This window comes from Bombus affinis, chromosome 10, assembly GCF_024516045.1.
Source record: "Bombus affinis isolate iyBomAffi1 chromosome 10, iyBomAffi1.2, whole genome shotgun sequence".
NCBI classification, from domain to species: domain Eukaryota; kingdom Metazoa; phylum Arthropoda; class Insecta; order Hymenoptera; family Apidae; genus Bombus; species Bombus affinis.
In genome coordinates this window covers 10624691-10642275 of record NC_066353.1, presented here as the reverse complement: position 1 = coordinate 10642275, position 17585 = coordinate 10624691, and the positions used below count along the sequence as shown (strand labels likewise).

At 29.3% G+C, this 17585-nt stretch overlaps 6 protein-coding genes across 10 annotated transcripts; 5 read left to right on the top strand and 1 right to left on the bottom strand.

Annotated features, from left to right (window-relative positions):
- The first annotated feature begins 365 nt into the window (after nucleotides 1–365).
- Nucleotides 366–2011, top strand: LOC126920855 (pre-mRNA-splicing factor RBM22). 2 transcript variants are annotated; one of them, XM_050731711.1, is made up of 3 exons: nucleotides 366–577; nucleotides 652–705; nucleotides 850–2011. In XM_050731711.1, the coding sequence occupies exon 3, from the start codon at nucleotides 876–878 to the stop codon at nucleotides 1923–1925; it is 1050 nt and encodes a 349-aa protein (XP_050587668.1). In that variant the 5' UTR covers nucleotides 366–577; nucleotides 652–705; nucleotides 850–875; the 3' UTR covers nucleotides 1926–2011. The 2 variants fall into 2 exon arrangements, with proteins under 2 accessions (XP_050587668.1, XP_050587667.1); XM_050731710.1 differs by having other exon boundaries at nucleotides 367–577; nucleotides 798–2011.
- A 233-nt stretch (nucleotides 2012–2244) lies between these two features.
- Nucleotides 2245–6838, top strand: LOC126920845 (transmembrane 9 superfamily member 3). 2 transcript variants are annotated; one of them, XM_050731666.1, is made up of 10 exons: nucleotides 2245–2543; nucleotides 2905–3100; nucleotides 3198–3320; nucleotides 3391–3635; nucleotides 3932–4171; nucleotides 4291–4576; nucleotides 4661–4868; nucleotides 4931–5077; nucleotides 5160–5243; nucleotides 5312–6838. In XM_050731666.1, the coding sequence occupies exons 1-10, from the start codon at nucleotides 2463–2465 to the stop codon at nucleotides 5454–5456; spliced, it is 1755 nt and encodes a 584-aa protein (XP_050587623.1). In that variant the 5' UTR covers nucleotides 2245–2462; the 3' UTR covers nucleotides 5457–6838. The 2 variants fall into 2 exon arrangements, with proteins under 2 accessions (XP_050587623.1, XP_050587622.1); XM_050731665.1 differs by having other exon boundaries at nucleotides 2246–2543; nucleotides 4291–4579; nucleotides 4664–4868.
- A 957-nt stretch (nucleotides 6839–7795) lies between these two features.
- Nucleotides 7796–9473, top strand: LOC126920878 (stress-associated endoplasmic reticulum protein 2). The gene is made up of 3 exons (XM_050731758.1): nucleotides 7796–8088; nucleotides 8607–8679; nucleotides 8779–9473. Exons 1-3 carry the CDS (start codon nucleotides 8005–8007, stop codon nucleotides 8814–8816), a joined length of 195 nt encoding a protein of 64 aa, XP_050587715.1. The 5' UTR covers nucleotides 7796–8004; the 3' UTR covers nucleotides 8817–9473.
- Nucleotides 9474–9693: 220 nt separating this feature from the next.
- Nucleotides 9694–11156, top strand: LOC126920871 (uncharacterized). 2 transcript variants are annotated; one of them, XM_050731747.1, is made up of 5 exons: nucleotides 9694–9904; nucleotides 10031–10239; nucleotides 10333–10525; nucleotides 10616–10714; nucleotides 10781–11156. In XM_050731747.1, the coding sequence occupies exons 1-5, from the start codon at nucleotides 9856–9858 to the stop codon at nucleotides 10906–10908; spliced, it is 678 nt and encodes a 225-aa protein (XP_050587704.1). In that variant the 5' UTR covers nucleotides 9694–9855; the 3' UTR covers nucleotides 10909–11156. The 2 variants fall into 2 exon arrangements, with proteins under 2 accessions (XP_050587704.1, XP_050587703.1); XM_050731746.1 differs by having other exon boundaries at nucleotides 9695–9904; nucleotides 10031–10272.
- Nucleotides 11157–11198: 42 nt separating this feature from the next.
- Nucleotides 11199–13157, top strand: LOC126920880 (putative malate dehydrogenase 1B). The gene is made up of 7 exons (XM_050731760.1): nucleotides 11199–11386; nucleotides 11443–11646; nucleotides 11725–12038; nucleotides 12108–12397; nucleotides 12484–12668; nucleotides 12724–12859; nucleotides 12928–13157. Exons 1-7 carry the CDS (start codon nucleotides 11231–11233, stop codon nucleotides 13131–13133), a joined length of 1491 nt encoding a protein of 496 aa, XP_050587717.1. The 5' UTR covers nucleotides 11199–11230; the 3' UTR covers nucleotides 13134–13157.
- Nucleotides 13158–13507: 350 nt separating this feature from the next.
- On the bottom strand, nucleotides 13508–17171 carry LOC126920866 (eukaryotic translation initiation factor 2 subunit 2). Of its 2 annotated transcripts, XM_050731735.1 has the most exons (7): nucleotides 16897–17171; nucleotides 16056–16316; nucleotides 15809–15965; nucleotides 15701–15733; nucleotides 14815–14999; nucleotides 14443–14727; nucleotides 13508–14357 (listed from the first exon to the last, which is right to left on the bottom strand). In XM_050731735.1, the coding sequence occupies exons 1-7, from the start codon at nucleotides 16912–16914 to the stop codon at nucleotides 14313–14315; spliced, it is 984 nt and encodes a 327-aa protein (XP_050587692.1). In that variant the 5' UTR covers nucleotides 16915–17171; the 3' UTR covers nucleotides 13508–14312. The 2 variants fall into 2 exon arrangements, with proteins under 2 accessions (XP_050587692.1, XP_050587690.1); XM_050731733.1 differs by lacking the exon at nucleotides 15701–15733 and having other exon boundaries at nucleotides 16897–17151.
- Nucleotides 17172–17585: the final 414 nt, after the last annotated feature.

The window sequence follows — 17585 nt, the reverse complement described above, 5'->3', positions numbered from 1 at the left end:
TGACTCCTAACGGTACAGTTTATTACTACTTTCGTACTAACCTATTTTAAGCGTTCAAAAATGTATTACTATTGTACCTTAAGGAACCTTCTCAATCTTACTTATGTTATTAGATAAAGATAATACAATTATAAACATTTTTAATGTTGAAATACAATGCTATTATCATAAAAATTTAATTGTTAGTTAATACAAGACTATACAAAAGAGGCTATTGTACAATTTTAAAAAATCTTTTAATTTCATAAAATATAAAAAATATAAAGAATGTCCTTTATTGGTTCATAGCTGTTTTAGTACTTCTTTCTCTTGACTTGATTGGCTGGCCAAAATTAAGTTTGCTAACAAAGATTTCGTGAAAACTAACATAATTTTATTGGCAGGATAAGATCGTGTTCAATGAGGTAGGCGACGGACGTAGAGCATTCTTTGTCTGCTGTCTGTCGCCAATCGCCATTGAATTATAAACATTAGTGTCGTTGTAACATTCATCAAGGGTTTTATAAATTAAACAAGCAGTAAAATGGCTACTTCAAAGACAACGAATATGTATAATAGGCAAAATTGGGAAGATGCCGTAAGTAAAATCTGGATTATAACATAATCGTGAATTTGATACATTTAAACATTTGTTTATTTCTTTCCTTATAGGAATTCCCAATATTATGTCAAACTTGTTTAGGTGACAATCCGTACATTCGTATGGTAAGTTAATTACGTCAAAATTTGAATTTCGATTTTTATAAGAAATATTTATTTGTGCCTAACATAATATTTTTTTTTAATTATATTTGTAGACAAAAGAAAGATACGGAAAAGAATGCAAAATATGCATGCGTCCATTTACAGTATTTAGGTGGTGTCCTGGTGCAAGAATGCGGTTCAAAAAGACAGAAGTTTGTCAGACTTGTAGTCGCTTGAAAAATGTGTGTCAGACATGTTTACTTGATTTAGAATATGGTTTACCAATTCAAGTACGCGATGCAGCACTCAAGATCAAAGATGACTTGCCCAGATCAGATGTAAACAAGGAATATTATGTACAAAATATAGACAGCGAAATTGGAAAAATAGATCCCACATCACCAGCAGGTGCTGTTGGTAAATCTGCAGCTGCTAGTGATTTGTTGATGAAGCTGGCAAGGACTAGTCCTTATTACAAAAGAAACAGGCCACATATTTGTTCTTTTTGGGTTAAAGGAGAGTGTAAAAGAGGAGAAGAGTGTCCATATCGTCATGAGAAACCTACTGATCCAGATGATCCATTAGCTGATCAAAATATCAAAGATCGTTATTACGGAGTTAACGACCCTGTTGCTGATAAATTAATGCGCCGAGCTGCAGCTATGCCTAAGTTAGATCCACCAGAGGATAAATCCATTACAACTCTCTATGTTGGCAACTTAGGCGATGTTTTAACAGAAAAACAATTACGCGATCATTTTTATCAATACGGTGAAATACGCTCCGTTACTATGGTTCCTCGTCAACAGTGTGCTTTCATTCAGTACACACAGAGAAGTGCTGCAGAAGCAGCAGCAGAAAGAACATTTAACAAACTAATATTAGGAGGGCGAAGATTAACAATTAAGTGGGGACGTTCACAAGGAAGGCAAACTGTATCCGCAGCAGAAGCAACTAGAGAAATCTTGGAGCCTGTGCCAGGTTTACCAGGTGCTCTACCACCTCCACCAGAAAGCATGGGAAATAATTTTTTCAATCTACAAACTACTCCTGGCATGATGCCACCAATGATGATTCCACCTCCACCAGTTGCTCCCCAATTTATGTTCCCACCTCAAATGGCAGCTGCCACTGCAACACCTATTTTTCCACCTGGAACAACTCCAATACATTATCCAAGTCAAGATCCATCAAGAATGGGTGCGTCTCAAGGCATAGGAAAACCTTGGCCCGAAGAATAGTAATAACAATATTTTGATTTTTATTAATTGTAATTATAATAAAAAGTGTATAAAAAAATAAATGTATATCTTTGATTTTGTTTAAACTAGTTGTGTCACAATAATTTCTAATTTTTCCATATATAATTGTGAATATACGACTGTTTAGTAAATTAATTCAATCTTAAAATATGTGCATAATATTATTTGCAAACACAGTTTAATTTCAATGTGTTTCTTTTGGATCTTTGAATTCATACTTTGAGTTCATTGGAACAGCCTTTATGATGAATAGTAGCTTATTGCAACTTGAACCTTAGTAAAAGCGCCATCTACTATGATAGTGAACTAACATTCTTAATAGCTAGCGCGTATTAGCGGCCGCTCCGAGTGTCATCATCGTAATTTAATACGTGTCCATTGGTGCCTGTCCGTCCGGTGTTTCTGCTACGTAAATTTTTTTCTGTAAATCTATGGAGTGTTTTCATCGTCAAATATCTTTGAATTTCTGTCTGTATTAACATAAGGCGCCTAGTGCGCCTTCCCGTCACGGTGAACATGTGTCGGGCTCGATTGTTATTCCACTTTCTGGCGCTTAGCCTACTCCCCTTTGCCCGTCCTGACGAGCACACTCACATCGTAAGTATTCAGAATTGACATATTTTCAAAATGTCAAAGTGGCAAATACATTACATTCGTGTCCTTGTTGACTTTACAATGTCCACATTTTATATTCTTTTATTACAATTCGTTCTTTCCTTATCTTACCATAAAGCTTTGACGTGGAAAATATATTGTCCATTCATATATTCTTATTTACATTACTTTTTGTGATAAACTACCTTTGTTCTTTATCTTTTCTACAAGTGGTGTAGTTTAATAGGTGGTTTTTTTATTACTTGTTAGAGATTGATTCGTTCTACTATGATGTATAGACATGTTAATTGTATTTTATTACATATAAGAGGAATGTGTATTACCAGATGTATTTTCTTTCCAGTATGAAGATAATGATGAGGTTGTACTATGGATGAGTACAGTTGGACCATATCACAACCGTCAAGAAACTTATTCATATTATTCATTACCTTTTTGTATGGGTACAAAAGATGTCATTAATCATTATCATGAGACCTTTTCTGAGGCACTGCAAGGCATCGAACTCAAATTTAGTGGCCTGGAAATTGAATTTAAGGGTATTTTAGTTTTATTAATTACTGATAAATATTATTATATAGGTATTTATGTGGGTAATATATATAATACATACGTATATACTTGGTTATCTCATAGCTGATATCGCCAAAATGGACTATTGTCAAATAAAATTAACAGAAGAAAGTGAAAAAGCTTTCATATATGCAGTGAAGAATCAATATTGGTATAAGATGTATATGGATGATCTACCAATATGGGGTAATGTTTTCCTTTTTCCAATACTAAAATGTGTTACTATTATATCAATTGATTATTGTAAAATATTTAGGTGTTGTGGGAGAACCAGAAGAAAATAATGGAGTTGTATCTTATTACATTTGGACACATAAGAAGTTTGATATAGGATATAATGGAAAGCAAATAGTTGATGTAAATTTGACAAGTGAAAATAAAGTAAAACTGGTGCAAGATGCAGCTATCTCTTTCAGTTATGAAGTTAACTGGAAGAAGAGTAATGTTAAATTTGAAGACAGATTTGATAAATATCTTGATCCTAATTTTTTCCAACACAGAGTAAGTATTCTGGCAATGTTTGCATAAATTTGAGCTCAATGTAACGTAAACATATTGACAAAGACACTAAATAGATATAGCAAGAGTAAGTGAGAGGTATTGTCTTTCTTGCTTTCTCTCATTAGATCAATTCTTGTTCCTTGTCATGAAACAAGAGAATATTTTCAGAATAAAATTTTTATCTGTTACACGATTATTCATTGAACAAATTGGAATTTAAGCAAGCATTATTAATACTATTGCTTTAAAAATTATACATTACTACTAAACTGATCATTGTTCTTTATCTTTTCTAGATTCATTGGTTCAGTATTTTTAATAGTTTTATGATGGTAATATTTCTTGTTGGGCTTGTTTCAATGATTTTAATGCGTACGTTAAGGAAAGATTATGCTAGATATAGTAGGGATGAAGAAATGGATGATATGGAGCGAGATTTAGGAGATGAATATGGATGGAAACAAGTTCATGGAGATGTATTTAGACCAGCTAGTCATGCAATGCTTTTTTCAGCTCTAATAGGTGCAGGCTATCAAGTAATTACTTTAATAATACAAAATTTACAAATTTAATAATAAATATTTTTAGGATAGTACATTTTTAAGAAACGTGTACTAATAGGCTCTTTTACTTTAAATTTGACTTTTTACCCTAGGTTACTGTGGTTGTACTTAGTGTTATTATTTTTGCTATCCTCGGAGATCCGTATACAGAAAGAGGATCGATGTTATCAATAGCAATATTTGTGTATGCTGCAACATCACCTATAAATGGTTATGCGGGAGGAGGTTTATATGCACGTATGGGAGGACGTATTTGGATCAAACAAATGATTCTCAGTGCCTTTATGTTACCTCTTATTGTCTGTGGCACTGCATTCTTCATTAACTTCATTGCAATGTATTATCACGCTAGCCGTGCTATACCATTTGGTTCTATGGAAAGTATTATTTACATAGTACACATTCATTTGTATATATATATACGTATCTTGTATGTACTAACAAGAATATTTTATTTACAGGTAGCAGTAACATGTATTTGTATATTTGTTATATTACCATTGACATTAGTTGGAACCATATTAGGCCGTAACTTAGCTGGGACACCGGACGCACCATGCAGAGTTAACGCGGTACCTCGACCTATTCCTGAAAAGAAATGGTTTATGGAACCACTCGTTATTATAATGCTTGGTGGTATCTTGCCCTTTGGATCGATATTCATTGAAATGTAAGCTTCATCATTTACATACTGTAAAATTATTATATTACAATTGTTTTATCCTTTTTTAGGTATTTTATTTTTACCTCATTCTGGGCATATAAAATTTATTATGTTTATGGATTTATGTTACTAGTATTCGTTATTCTAATGATAGTAACTGTTTGTGTTACTATCGTATGTACATACTTCTTGTTAAACGCCGAAGATTATCGATGGTAAGCATTGTCTTACTGTTTATTACGTATATTGTTTAGCAATGATTATTTCTTCATTTATATATACTATTTTGTTTTATAGGCAGTGGACAAGTTTCTTATCGGCCGCCTCAACCGCTGGTTACGTCTACATATATTCCTTTTATTACTTCTTCTTTAAAACTAAGTAAGTTTATAATGCTCGATTACATTGATTAAAAAATAAAATTACATTTCAAACTTTCTTTTTTCCAGAATGTACGGTCTCTTCCAAACAGCCTTTTACTTTGGTTACATGGCATTGTTCAGTCTTGCCCTGGGTATAATGTGTGGAACAGTTGGTTACGTTGGTACTAATGCATTTGTACGAAAGATCTACTCTACAGTTAAAATAGACTAAAGCACAATGCTAGTGTAACGTCTAAGATGGATTAAATTGAGAACATACAGAGTGAAACCTGCCGGTCTTTATAAAGTAGGACTCTTTTTGGTAGTTTAAGTTATTTACATTATTCGTTATGACGCGCAAATATAACATGTCGGAGAGACTATTAAACCGGCATCAATAACATACTAATGTCAATGAAGTGTAGCGTAAATATTTAAAAAGAAATATTTGGTACATCATTATGTTTCTTCAAAATATTCAGTGAATATTTTATCATTTTACGTCTATTGATGTAATATCATAATAATATTTTCATTTAAAAAAAAAATGATTAATTTATTTGTTGTAATTTAGTTGTGAAGATGGGTCCTATAGTACAGTACATTACACATCTGTGAAACAAATAGTTCGCCAATTATTCAAACAGTCATATATAATATTCATCTCATGAGTCACAATTCGGTATTACACAAAATGCAAGATCCGATAATTATGTAATATTTGAGAATTACTTTTGTACTCTTAAAACAGATAACTTTATAACGTTGCTCAATTTTTTATTTGTTTGTTGGATTTACTAGAAACTTGTTGATTATTCTTTTTTCGGGGGGTTTATAGAAAGAAAGTTGTATAAATTTGAAAAATGTTTAAGGAATCTCATTGCCTCTTTCAGAATATATATCAACAAATACAAATATCTGAATTCTTGATCAAAAATATTAACATTCCAAAACACCAACGAATGCTAATAATTATGATTGCGAAAATGGAATAAGTCGAAACTGAAATAAATGAAAGAAAGAAGACACATGTTATTAGGTATAAATTGTACAGTATAAATTTTCGATACGATCTATCCAGAATGCAAGGGATATACTTTAGTTAGCATAATTAGAAACAGTACCCCAGTTGTGTGACTCTGAATTGAGATTTTAGTTATATACAATAACACTTGATTACCAATAATTCGAGTAACGTTAATTTATAGGTAAGCTAGACAGTAGAATTAAAGAAAGAATGTGGATAATACGAAATTTTTTTACTGTTGGTTATGTATCACATGTTTTCTTTGATATGAATAGTCTTTATTTTAAATGAATGGTTTCTGAAATGTGAATGCATTGATAAAATGTAAAGTATTGTGAGTCTATAACCGGTTTTTTACTTGTGATCCTCTTCACGCGGTTAAATATCTAAGAACACGTTTAAGCGTTGCTGAGAAAAAAAATAAATTGTGAGCATTGTGGAATTTAGGAATGGCAGTGAATGTGTTTATCCTAATGCGATGCATCGAGCGACAAATATCAATGAGAATATTTGAATGAACATACAGTTTGTTATTAAACGTAGCAGTTCTAAGAAATATAAAATTTCTACGTACAACAAAAATATAATCTATTTTTATTTATACACCATTGATCTTTATCTACCTATATTATAGTGTTATCTCGCCAGCTGGAATTTTACCTTGTTAATTGGATAAATTCCGACCTGTGGCCTACGATCTAAGGAAGAACTTATGTTTATATAAAAGCTTTAACCTTACGTGAAATAGGTAGAAAATCGACAAAGATATTGAAATTTTAAGGTCAGTAGTTTGTATAAAAGCAATTGAATGATAGAATATAAGAAATAGGACAAATGAAATAAAAAAAACAAATATAATGCTGAGCTCTGAAAGTAGTTTTTAAGGAATAATGGGAATAGTGATGTTTAATTAGTAGAATACTATTATATTCGTCATGATCGCAGTTGGGCACGAGCAGTATATTGCATACGATCGTGCGATCGGACAACTCCTATAGAGGGGCTCACAGTCGTATACATCATTATACATTCACTGATATGTCGCGTTATGCATGCGCAGAACAAGACCTTTTCTTATCTACCATCTTGATTTTTGTCGACTCAATAAAACAAACAGTTTTGTCAATGCTTTCGGTATAGGAGTGTCCAGATCTGCTTATATGACCATACCTAGACGTGTATATAAAACCCAATGCAGATGGGTGACCTTTTTCCACGCGATATAGCGCGGATCATATGTCTTTATTGTTCTTAACTGAGAACTCAAAAAATGACATATGATCACAGTCATATCGCACGGAAAAAAGTCGCTTATTTGAATTTAGGATAAGACCGTGATATTCGTATTTGAAAAAAATACTACGTTGCTCAAAAGTATTTCATGTAAAATATTATATCACAATGAATATGTTATTTGTAATCACTGATTAAATAAGTAATGATATAATATGGCAATCTGTATGTATAATTAAAGGATTCAAAAAAGATCAGGATTACAAAAAGTATAATTGTTGAATTGATTCTGATGGTGCCAGTGTGGCACTAAGAGCTCTGTCGTACATTCAGAAGTATTCACGTGTCAAAGCGTACTCGTCGACGCAGCAGTTCGGAGTGTAGTATACATAACTATTTATTATTACAAGAATTTTACATATTATTGTAGATGTACAGTGACTGAAATACTGTTTAAATTGTTTTCCATTTTATTTCAAGTTATAAACTTAACACTTCCAATAAATAAAAAGCAGCAAAAATGGCACCAAAACAAAGAATGCGTATCGCAAACGAAAGAGCTACAAAAAACATCACACTTCGTGGAAATGTTCCAAAGTCATCGGTATGCTGTGTTCTATTGTTTGATAAAATTTATTTTAATAGTTATCTATAAAGTAAGATGATTAAAATATGTTAATTGTGTAAAAATAAACAATTATTTTCGTTTCCAATTTTGAGGTTATAAACTATAATAAGGTTACCAAATTGATTGCATATGCAATGACATTTATGATAATATTATTGTTTCATATTTTTAATTTTATGTTATACATGTTTCGGCTAGCATAGTTAGATCTTCGAAAAATGTTTTTGATTTAAAATTTTGTGATAGTAGTAAAAAGTAACAAATTAATAGATTGATAATTGTACCATATGTGACATGAATCTATGCTACAAATTTGAAATCAATTATTTAACTAATTTATACATCTTTTATGAAGTAAATATGAGCTGTAAAACACTATATAAATTTCATTTTATTATAAATCTATTTATTTAACTGATTATATCAAATTACAAGCTGTGTCTGGTAATAATAACTGAAGTTACAATGGTATGTAATAATTATTGTACTTGTAGAAACCACAAGATGAAGGATCTCCAGTTGGACCTTGTCTATTAGCACTCTTCCTCTTTGTTGTATGTGGTTCTGGTAAGTTTAACATAATTTAAATATAAATTTTCAGTAAACATAAAATACATAAAAAAGAATGTTCAAATCTATATATAAGTTAAATTTTCTAATTTTCAGCTGTATTCCAAATAATTCAGAGTATTAGAATGGCTTAAGAAAACCAAAAGCATGTGAAGTTAAAACAATGTTGATGTTAATGTTAATATGAAAAGAACCTGTTTACATCTTACCGGTATACAAGCGAGATCAACAGACTGTTTTATTGTAAAAACATGTAGACATCATAATGATATTGACATGAAACTAAACTCAAATTTCCACTAAATAATATCCTTTTTTTTTGCTACAACTCAAAGGAATTATTTATGAAAAGAATCTAGCATTTATAAACATTTTACTTAATTGTATATGTATCAATGAAAGAATATATTGCATTTAATGTATTTTTGTTTCGTAGATATCCAACAAAATGTTACATCTTGAGTATGACTTCAATCTGTTCTATAGCTTTGCATAGCATTTTTTAGTTTGGGTTCTATGAAAAGATTAAATTCTTTCATTGATACCTATATATAGTAAATAATTGTACATACACGTGATCAATTTATTGTATTAATTCATTAATCAAAGCATTCCGCTGTAAACAGTTGGTAGCTTTTGGTTGTCTATATATTTTAGAGGCCTTAAGACAGATAAATCATTATACATGTAAAAATATATATTATATATATTATCAATGTAATTTATCCTAATGAAATATTTGCTACAAATTATTCTTTGTCTCTTTTAATAAATTATATTATGAATAAATACGTTCTTGTGTAAACTTCATTGATCCTTATAGGCTAAAGACAATAAAAATGTTTTAATTTTACTTTATCATAAATAATTATAATTGATGAATGCAATATAGATATATTCTCGTAGTAATAAAATAGTATTTTCGTATTTTTTTTTTTATTCTACCAATTTTGTTTTATACCTAAAAAAAACTTTTAGTAATTTAAGAATTCAGTGTGACCAATTTTCCCTAGTTTCGCTTAGAGACTGTTATTTAAATTAAACGGAAAGCTTATGAAAAAGAAGTGAGAACAGATTTTTCAAAAGCGGAGTTAGAAACATTAAATTATTTCCTTTAGATTCAGAATATCTTTCTAATCATTTTGGGTTTATTTTTCATATAAATTTTTATAAATGGCAAACATATTTAATTTGTTCGGTGAAGTATCGGAACTTCACAAAGGTAAAAACAAAAATACGTGGGGTTAATATTAACATTTTCTTTGTTTTATATAAATATTATTTTAAATTAATGGTTTATGCTAACTGCTTTAATTCTTTAAATATATTAATAATAGAACTATTATAGATCCAGCTATGAAGCCTTTGGCAAGATCAAAAACTTCTCTTGGTACAAATGATACTCCTCTAAAAAATGTTAGTCGATCAAAACCAAAAGGACTGTCAATTAGATCTAAGTCTGACTTAAATGTTTCTACTACTGTACACAGTAGTACTCCCAGTAAACAACAAGAATTATTAAAGCCTAAACTAACACAGTTAGACGACAGCTACCAAGTAATATCACTCAAGAGAAATATTTTATTAAAGGTACAACTCATTGCAAACTTGTGTAAATAGGATATATAATACCTTTCTAATTTTTTATAGAAACCAACTGTATCTTACAACAGAATGAAGGATGTATCTCCAAAAAAAGTATCTAATACAAAAAATATAAAATTATCAGAATCATATGGTGAAAGTATTTTTAAGAAACCATTACCAATAAAAAGTAATATTCACAAATCATACCCAGAGCCAGAAAGTCTAGCACCATATTATGATATGCAACTTGAATTTGGTATTATATTTAGTTACTTGATTAAATTATAATTCATAAAAAGTAATTAACTTTAAACAATAATTGAATTATAGAAATATATTTTTACAGATGACATTTATACTAAAACCATAGAAAATGAATTTAAAGAATTTCATATAAAGAAGGAATGTGAAACAGTACCTTATGAAGATGAAGGATTTGAATCAGGTATTAAACATTAACTATATATCTTTCATATATTATATATATATGTTTTCTAAATCTTTTATATAGATCTGGAACAAATTGAGATTGAAATACCAGAATTATGTAAATCACCTGAAATATTTGATGAAGAATGGATACAATATAAAAATCCTGATTTACCAGAAATATCCGATGATGATGACGACAAAATTTAATTACTCAAATGGAATTTGTTATCTAACTTAACAGTGGCTTTAAGTTTCTTATTACGGAATTTTTGAATAAAATAATCTAAGAATATTATATTATGTTAAACTATATAAGTACATTATGAAGTTGATTTTAAATAGATGATTCAACATATAAGTTAAAAAGAAGATTAAGACTAAGTAATATAATAAAATGTGCCTTTGATACATGATACTTTTTTATGCATAAATAAATTATTTTGTTGTAACAATAATATATTATTATTTTATTGATGGATTTTTATAAAAATTTTCACAAGAATAGCAATTAAACGCTTTTCAATTGTTGATGTACAAAATGACAACAGATAGATGTTTGACTGTAATAGCCGGTATTTTAGAAGATTGTACTTTTAATCATATATGTTTCGTTGCTGAAAGTTTGTCTACGATATTACCGAATTTTCATTACAGAAGTATTAGTAAAAGTTCTGCAAGATGGGATGTAAGTTAATATTATTTTATTCATAAATATACTTCCTTCTGAAACTTATTTTCTAGTGTTGGTTGAAAGAAACGTGTGATCTTCATGGATGGACTCACACTAAATCTCCTCTAATATGGAGAGAAATTGGACTTAGTCGATCTCATGTAACTTATATTGGAGGTAGTTCTCAATTTTGGGAATTGTTGCATAATTATTATGACATCAGTTTATATTTAAGCAAAGAAGAACTTGATGCATTACAAACAGACTTATTATTTGTATGAAAACGTTTTATAGCAAAAATTTCTATATTATATTAGGAGTTCATTTTTCTAAGTTAAATTCGTTTAATAAAGGCTTGTAATATAAAGAGACAAAGAAGCAAACCTTTACAAGTACAAAAAAAATACCGTCAAATAATGATAATAGGAGCAGGAAGATCAATGTGCCCCGATCTTGTTCCTCAGTTACTAATGACAAAAGAGCTCTGGATGACTCATGGAATTGTTATTAACTTGTATGATGAACCAGGATGTTTCTTTAAACTTAGGAAAATTTTTAGAGATGCAGGAACAATAGGTGCTGGCATAAATACAGTACATATTGTGGAAAATATCCCTGATGGATTAAAAGACTGTGATATATTAATTTACCTTGACAGTTTAACACGGTAAATTTATTAATATTGTTCTTATTCATTGCTATTATGTCTATTAGTATTTACATACGCATTTTTCAGAGAAGAATATGAAGGTACAGATAATTGGCTACAACGTAATTATAAAGTTATAGCAAATTTATGTACACATATAAATGAACATGCACCTTCACATATGAAGGTAATTTTCTGTTCAATGAATCTTCCATGTTTTTACGCCAATATTATGATGGAACTTGTTACAAAATTATCAAGCACAAACATTGTGGTTGCTAGTGCTCATTATGGTTTGGAACTTATATACACATTTGTAAATTCATTTGGTCTTAATCTACAAAATTTTGGTTGTCCACCTGTTTGGGGCTTCTTGGGTTAGTTTATATATTAAAGCAGAGTACCATGATATTTTCGTTTATATCTTTTTGCATATATATTAAAAAATTACATTTAATTATAGGAATCAATCACTTTGTAGATGTTCACCATATGATTCAAAAATATGATGTTTATTATCCAAATAAAAGAGCTCTAAATTCGAATGAGAATATGATACTACCACTTGGAACTCAACATTCCGAACTGAGGTGGTTTTTTTACAAGATACATGATAAAAATCCGTATAAAAACTATTTGAAACGCAAGGTACATAACTTGTTGCACTTTTTTAAATAATATGAAACAACAGGAATTTTTTTAGGCCCTTCTTCGATATCAAATGGGCACATCAGAAGATTTTCCAAAATGTAGAGCAATTTGTGATCTTTTAAAGTTATGGTACAGTAATAAAAAAAGCATCGGGGATGAAATTATATCATTAGGAATTGAATCTGATGGTAATATAAAAATAGCAAGAATTGCAAATAATAAAATAGGGAAATTCGAAACAATTTACGTTTTTTAGGCTCATTTGGTATTCCAAAGGGATTAGTATTTTCACAACCAGTTTATTTAAAAGAATATGAAGATGGTTCACGAGCATGGGTCCCTTTCAGAGATTTCCCAATGCCGAACATGCCAATTTCTATATTCCAAAGCCTTATAGACACTGGTATTTATGTTAAGAAGAAAATAATTGAATTAAAAAACAGTTCTGATGCAACAAAATAATACATTTTTAATCATTTACACGAATACGATTTTAGTGCTTTACATCCACTAAACTCAATGTTTATTTTTAATCACAAAATCATAATTTTATTGTATTATTTAATATACATAAATAGCACTAAATTATTCAAATTTAATATATATATTCAAGTTAATCGTTATAATATACATTTGTAATCATTAAAATTGCACATCGTTTTATAACCAATGCTTCTAATAAACAAATTTGACATCAGATTAATTCAAATAAAAAATATTTGTGACTTGCATATAAATGACTTCTAACAACCCATAAGTCACGATAGTATATTAGAATTAAACTTAATAAATACAAATATCTTTACAGTGTTATTAATGAAATATAAGAGAAGTAATGAAGTTTCTTAAGATAGATTTATTACCTAGTAAATACAATTGAATAAATTAGCTAAGAAAGATAGCCATTGATCGCTTTAAAAAAGTCACTGCATTTTATTGCAACACTTCTCATGAAAAGATATCGGGAATAATACTTTTGGCCATGCGTAATAATGTACTTGAATTTAATGTTACAATTTTCTTGTATACAGAAAATGATATAACAAATTGTTACCAGCTTAAATCTATTGTTAACAACTGGTAATCTATACCATTTTATACCTAATCTTTCTTTATACAGGATGTTGATGTCACAATGGTAGACAAATGGATAATGCATTACGTATTATCGTGTGACTGTTTTATTCTTGCTATTTAAATAGTGTGTTCAATTCAATTATATGCCTTTTCGAAAGTGTTTAATACGCATCGGTCATTACGAAAGGAATGAAATGCGTAAAAAAAAATAAAATTCTATCAAATTATATAATTTTATATATGCATTCCAGGAGGAAACAATATATTAAAGATTTTAAAATCAAAAGTAAGATAAAAATATTAAAAATAGTTGGGGAACTTGAAAAAATTTGTTCAGAAACAGTACTTTGTATAATTTCTTTTTGTCTGTTGCGAATTGATAAAAAGTGTTGTGCTGTAAATTTTACAATTATTCTTTTTTATCCTGACAGTCCTCAGATTTTATAAGTAAAAAATGAGTGTTCAGATAATAGATATAGTAAAAACTGTGTTCTGACACAAGAAATCTCTGATAATTTCAAAATTATGCTACAAAATTGATAAACATGACATATGACAAATTTTTTAGGCAGTTTTTGCTCGAATAGCAGCACGCTTTCCTGTGACGGCCTAAAATGAATAATTGGTCGTTAAGATAGTTATTAAGAGAGTTAATATCAAGAAAATTAGTAATATTGAGATTAAAAATAATTACTTGGAAACCAGATTTTATGCTAGCTACTGAACATCTTGAGCCACAAGTTTCACACTGTAAGAAAAATAGTCGAGTATCTTTTTGAAGAATGGTGTCCGGAGAGCGACAGGTGTGGCAGGTAACATATTCTTTAATGTATCTCCTTAGAACATTTTCTATTTGTTTCTGTTGGAAACGGCCTTTAATGATAAGTTGACTGTTTCCATCAACAGAACCACTAGTTCCTAATTCAGCAAGTAAAAAGTCCAGTAAGTGTTTTGGTTGCCTATGAAGTGTTTTACATATCTAGAATTAAAAAGTCAAAAGATAAGTAATAATGAAAGGATTTACAGTTTGATAAATAGAATAAACAAGTATCACAATGCAACTGACCTCTGTAAAATTAGCAAAAGATGTCTTCTTGGTGCCTATGCGTACTACTTGAGGAGGACGCATGACGAACTTCTGCTTTTTACCAGCAACCATATCAGGGTTCTTTTCTCTCATAATATTAAATACTCTTACCAGCAGTTCATCATATGTATAATCTCTATCTGAACCAACCCAACTGGTCTCTTCTATTAGTAAATATAGTACACATTTAATATTTGATTGAAAATTGATGAAGACAATGAAAAATTTAATAAATAAATCTATGTCTAATTTCATTGATTGTACTATTCTTTTTTCTGCCTATGGTTTCTAAGTGAAATTTATTTACATTTATATATATATATATGTTTGCTTATTTGATCTAGTATTAACAAAATTAGACATGCGCATGTAAAAAATATGAACTACTGATCAATTATACAGCAGCAGATACATTCAGCTTTTAAAGGAAGAGAAAACATTATTTTAATAAATATAATTGACTCTCTATCATACTATAATTTACAGAAATAATGTTATCATAACTGAATGAAACTACCAAAATATTAGTTTAAGAGAAAACAAGTTGCAGGCACGATTCCTTGGGCACTTTGTTTCCTGTTATTTGCAATGTATATCGAAATATCCTTATTCAATATTTAATATACATTAAATTTCTAATTATCAATATTCAATACAATTTTTTTTCAAGTTGATTATTAATCAACTTTTATAAAGTCAACTTTTCTTATCAACTTTTATAAAAGAAATCATTTTTTATGTTTTGCATTAAAACGAGATTTATGAAAGTGTAAATGATATATGTACTTGTGACTGTTATATGTGATATATATATATACATATATATATATATATATATATAGAAAACAGCAAACATATCCCTTACCATACTCTGCACTTCGCTCAGATTCAGTGCAGCATGTTAACAAATAATGAGTAACATAAACAACTAGTTACCCCAAACTATAATACTCTTGCAATATGTAATATTTACCATTTTCTTTATCTTCAATGTCCTTACGTTCTTCTTCAGCTACTAACTCATCAAGATCTTTTTTTTTCTTTTTCTTCTTTTTAGTTTTTGAGAAGTCCATATCTAAGTCAAAGGTATCATCCACAACAACTTCCTCTGTTTGTTGCTCAACAACATCCTTTTAAAAGTAAGTAAATATATAAACATATGAATAAGTAAATATAATATACTGTTAATGCATATAATAGTTATATATAAAGTTATCCACTTCTTTCTTTGTATCAGGCAGAGCTGCATCAAGTTCATCTAAATTAAATGCTTTTTTCTTCTTCTTTTTTTTTCTTCCAAAATTTTCTAAATCCAATGCTTCATCATCCTCAGCTGGCATAGAAGGTTCAGGCTCCTGATTTTCTTTGTCACCAGTAGCTTCCATTGCATCGCCAGTACTACCACCTTCATTAAATGCAGCATCAAGATCAAAAGTAGTTTTCTTCTTCTTCTTCTTTTTTTTCAAAGTAGGATCAAATACCTAAAAATTTTTTTAATTCTTCAATAAATCTTTAAATATTATGTGAAACTCTATTTATATACCATATTTATAGAACACTGCAGTTTTATTAACACAACAAAATGATTATTATTTCAAACAAAAATATATTTTCATATAAAAATTTGATAAAGTTGTTTAAACATATCGCATTAACCGTGCTTCGAAATATTTTATAGATTAAATATTATATTACAATAATTTAGGAGTATTAATGATCATAAAATATTGCAGTATATTGCATTATAAACATCGAATATGTTATAGCAACCAGGCTAATGGAATATGTGTCAAGAGATATTACACTGATGATAGATGTACATTCTTTCGGATACTATCCACATGGTTTTGAGGTTGGAATCTATAAAGTAGCATTATCTTTATTTTATACAAGTTTCGTTACAAAATATTCATATATATGGGGACAAATTTCAGTTTTTTATTCATAGGTTTTAGCATATTTTCAAAAAATCAGAAAGTATGTCAAGATGATCATGCTCCCATGCTTTTCCAATACGATACAAACTCATCCTAAAGATATCTCTTTTATATGATTACATACCGAATCTTCCTCAGTCATTTTGAAAGTTGCTCTAAATACTTTGGTGTCCTCGATGAAACTTATTAATTTCCTTGGCCTTTAAATACAGATCGGCACCTTCATCACGCGGGTCTCAATCCTATGGTACTACTTATACAGTGCATTCACGTCTTGTTAACGAATATTGCATCAGAAATCCGACTTTTAAGAGCAAAGTATGATTCACACTCCTAAATGCTTGCTGAACTACCAATTCATCCTACACTTTGACAAACTTTTCTATTGGTCGACTCTATAGCATTGAGAGAATATACCAATGAGAGAAGACAGCATAAGATACAATTTTATACACATTACATATGTATTTCATCATTATATAAAATGATGAAATACAATCTTCAAGATACTTATTGCTTTTTCTGAAAATAAACTAAAATGATTAAAAATTTTTTAATTCTTCGCAACCAATAGGCGATAATAACCAATAATTTGTTTACTAATTTTAATATAATTCTTTACAGGGCCCAAGTAGATCAAGGTAGATAATAGATGAAATATAATTGAAATTTTCAGTAAAGATAAAATAATAGTTTGTGATATTATTTGAATGCATTCGATTTATCCATGTGTTCTGTACTTACTTTATAACATTGCACTTGGCAAATCATGTATATATACATAAATCACATAGATATAGATATAGTAAAAGT

Coding starts and splice junctions, on each gene's coding strand:
- LOC126920878 (XM_050731758.1), top strand. CDS start 8,005: ATGGCACCAAAACAAAGAATGCGTATCGCAAACGAAAGAGCTACAAAA. Junction 8,089..8,606: donor GAAATGTTCCAAAGTCATCG/GTATGCTGTGTT, acceptor TTGTACTTGTAG/AAACCACAAGATGAAGGATC. Junction 8,680..8,778: donor CTTTGTTGTATGTGGTTCTG/GTAAGTTTAACA, acceptor TCTAATTTTCAG/CTGTATTCCAAATAATTCAG.
- LOC126920866 (XM_050731735.1), bottom strand. Junction 15,966..16,055: donor TGCCTGATACAAAGAAAGAA/GTGGATAACTTT, acceptor TACTTTTAAAAG/GATGTTGTTGAGCAACAAAC. Junction 14,358..14,442: donor GCATAAAATCTGGTTTCCAA/GTAATTATTTTT, acceptor TATTCATTTTAG/GCCGTCACAGGAAAGCGTGC.
- LOC126920845 (XM_050731666.1), top strand. CDS start 2,463: ATGTGTCGGGCTCGATTGTTATTCCACTTTCTGGCGCTTAGCCTACTC. Junction 4,869..4,930: donor GGATCGATATTCATTGAAAT/GTAAGCTTCATC, acceptor ATCCTTTTTTAG/GTATTTTATTTTTACCTCAT. Junction 5,078..5,159: donor AACGCCGAAGATTATCGATG/GTAAGCATTGTC, acceptor TTTGTTTTATAG/GCAGTGGACAAGTTTCTTAT.
- LOC126920880 (XM_050731760.1), top strand. CDS start 11,231: ATGTACAAAATGACAACAGATAGATGTTTGACTGTAATAGCCGGTATT. Junction 12,398..12,483: donor ACCTGTTTGGGGCTTCTTGG/GTTAGTTTATAT, acceptor ATTTAATTATAG/GAATCAATCACTTTGTAGAT. Junction 12,669..12,723: donor AAAACTATTTGAAACGCAAG/GTACATAACTTG, acceptor GAATTTTTTTAG/GCCCTTCTTCGATATCAAAT.
- LOC126920871 (XM_050731746.1), top strand. CDS start 9,856: ATGGCAAACATATTTAATTTGTTCGGTGAAGTATCGGAACTTCACAAA. Junction 9,905..10,030: donor AGTATCGGAACTTCACAAAG/GTAAAAACAAAA, acceptor GAACTATTATAG/ATCCAGCTATGAAGCCTTTG. Junction 10,273..10,332: donor AGAGAAATATTTTATTAAAG/GTACAACTCATT, acceptor AATTTTTTATAG/AAACCAACTGTATCTTACAA.
- LOC126920855 (XM_050731710.1), top strand. CDS start 524: ATGGCTACTTCAAAGACAACGAATATGTATAATAGGCAAAATTGGGAA. Junction 578..651: donor GGCAAAATTGGGAAGATGCC/GTAAGTAAAATC, acceptor CTTTCCTTATAG/GAATTCCCAATATTATGTCA. Junction 706..797: donor ACAATCCGTACATTCGTATG/GTAAGTTAATTA, acceptor TTATATTTGTAG/ACAAAAGAAAGATACGGAAA.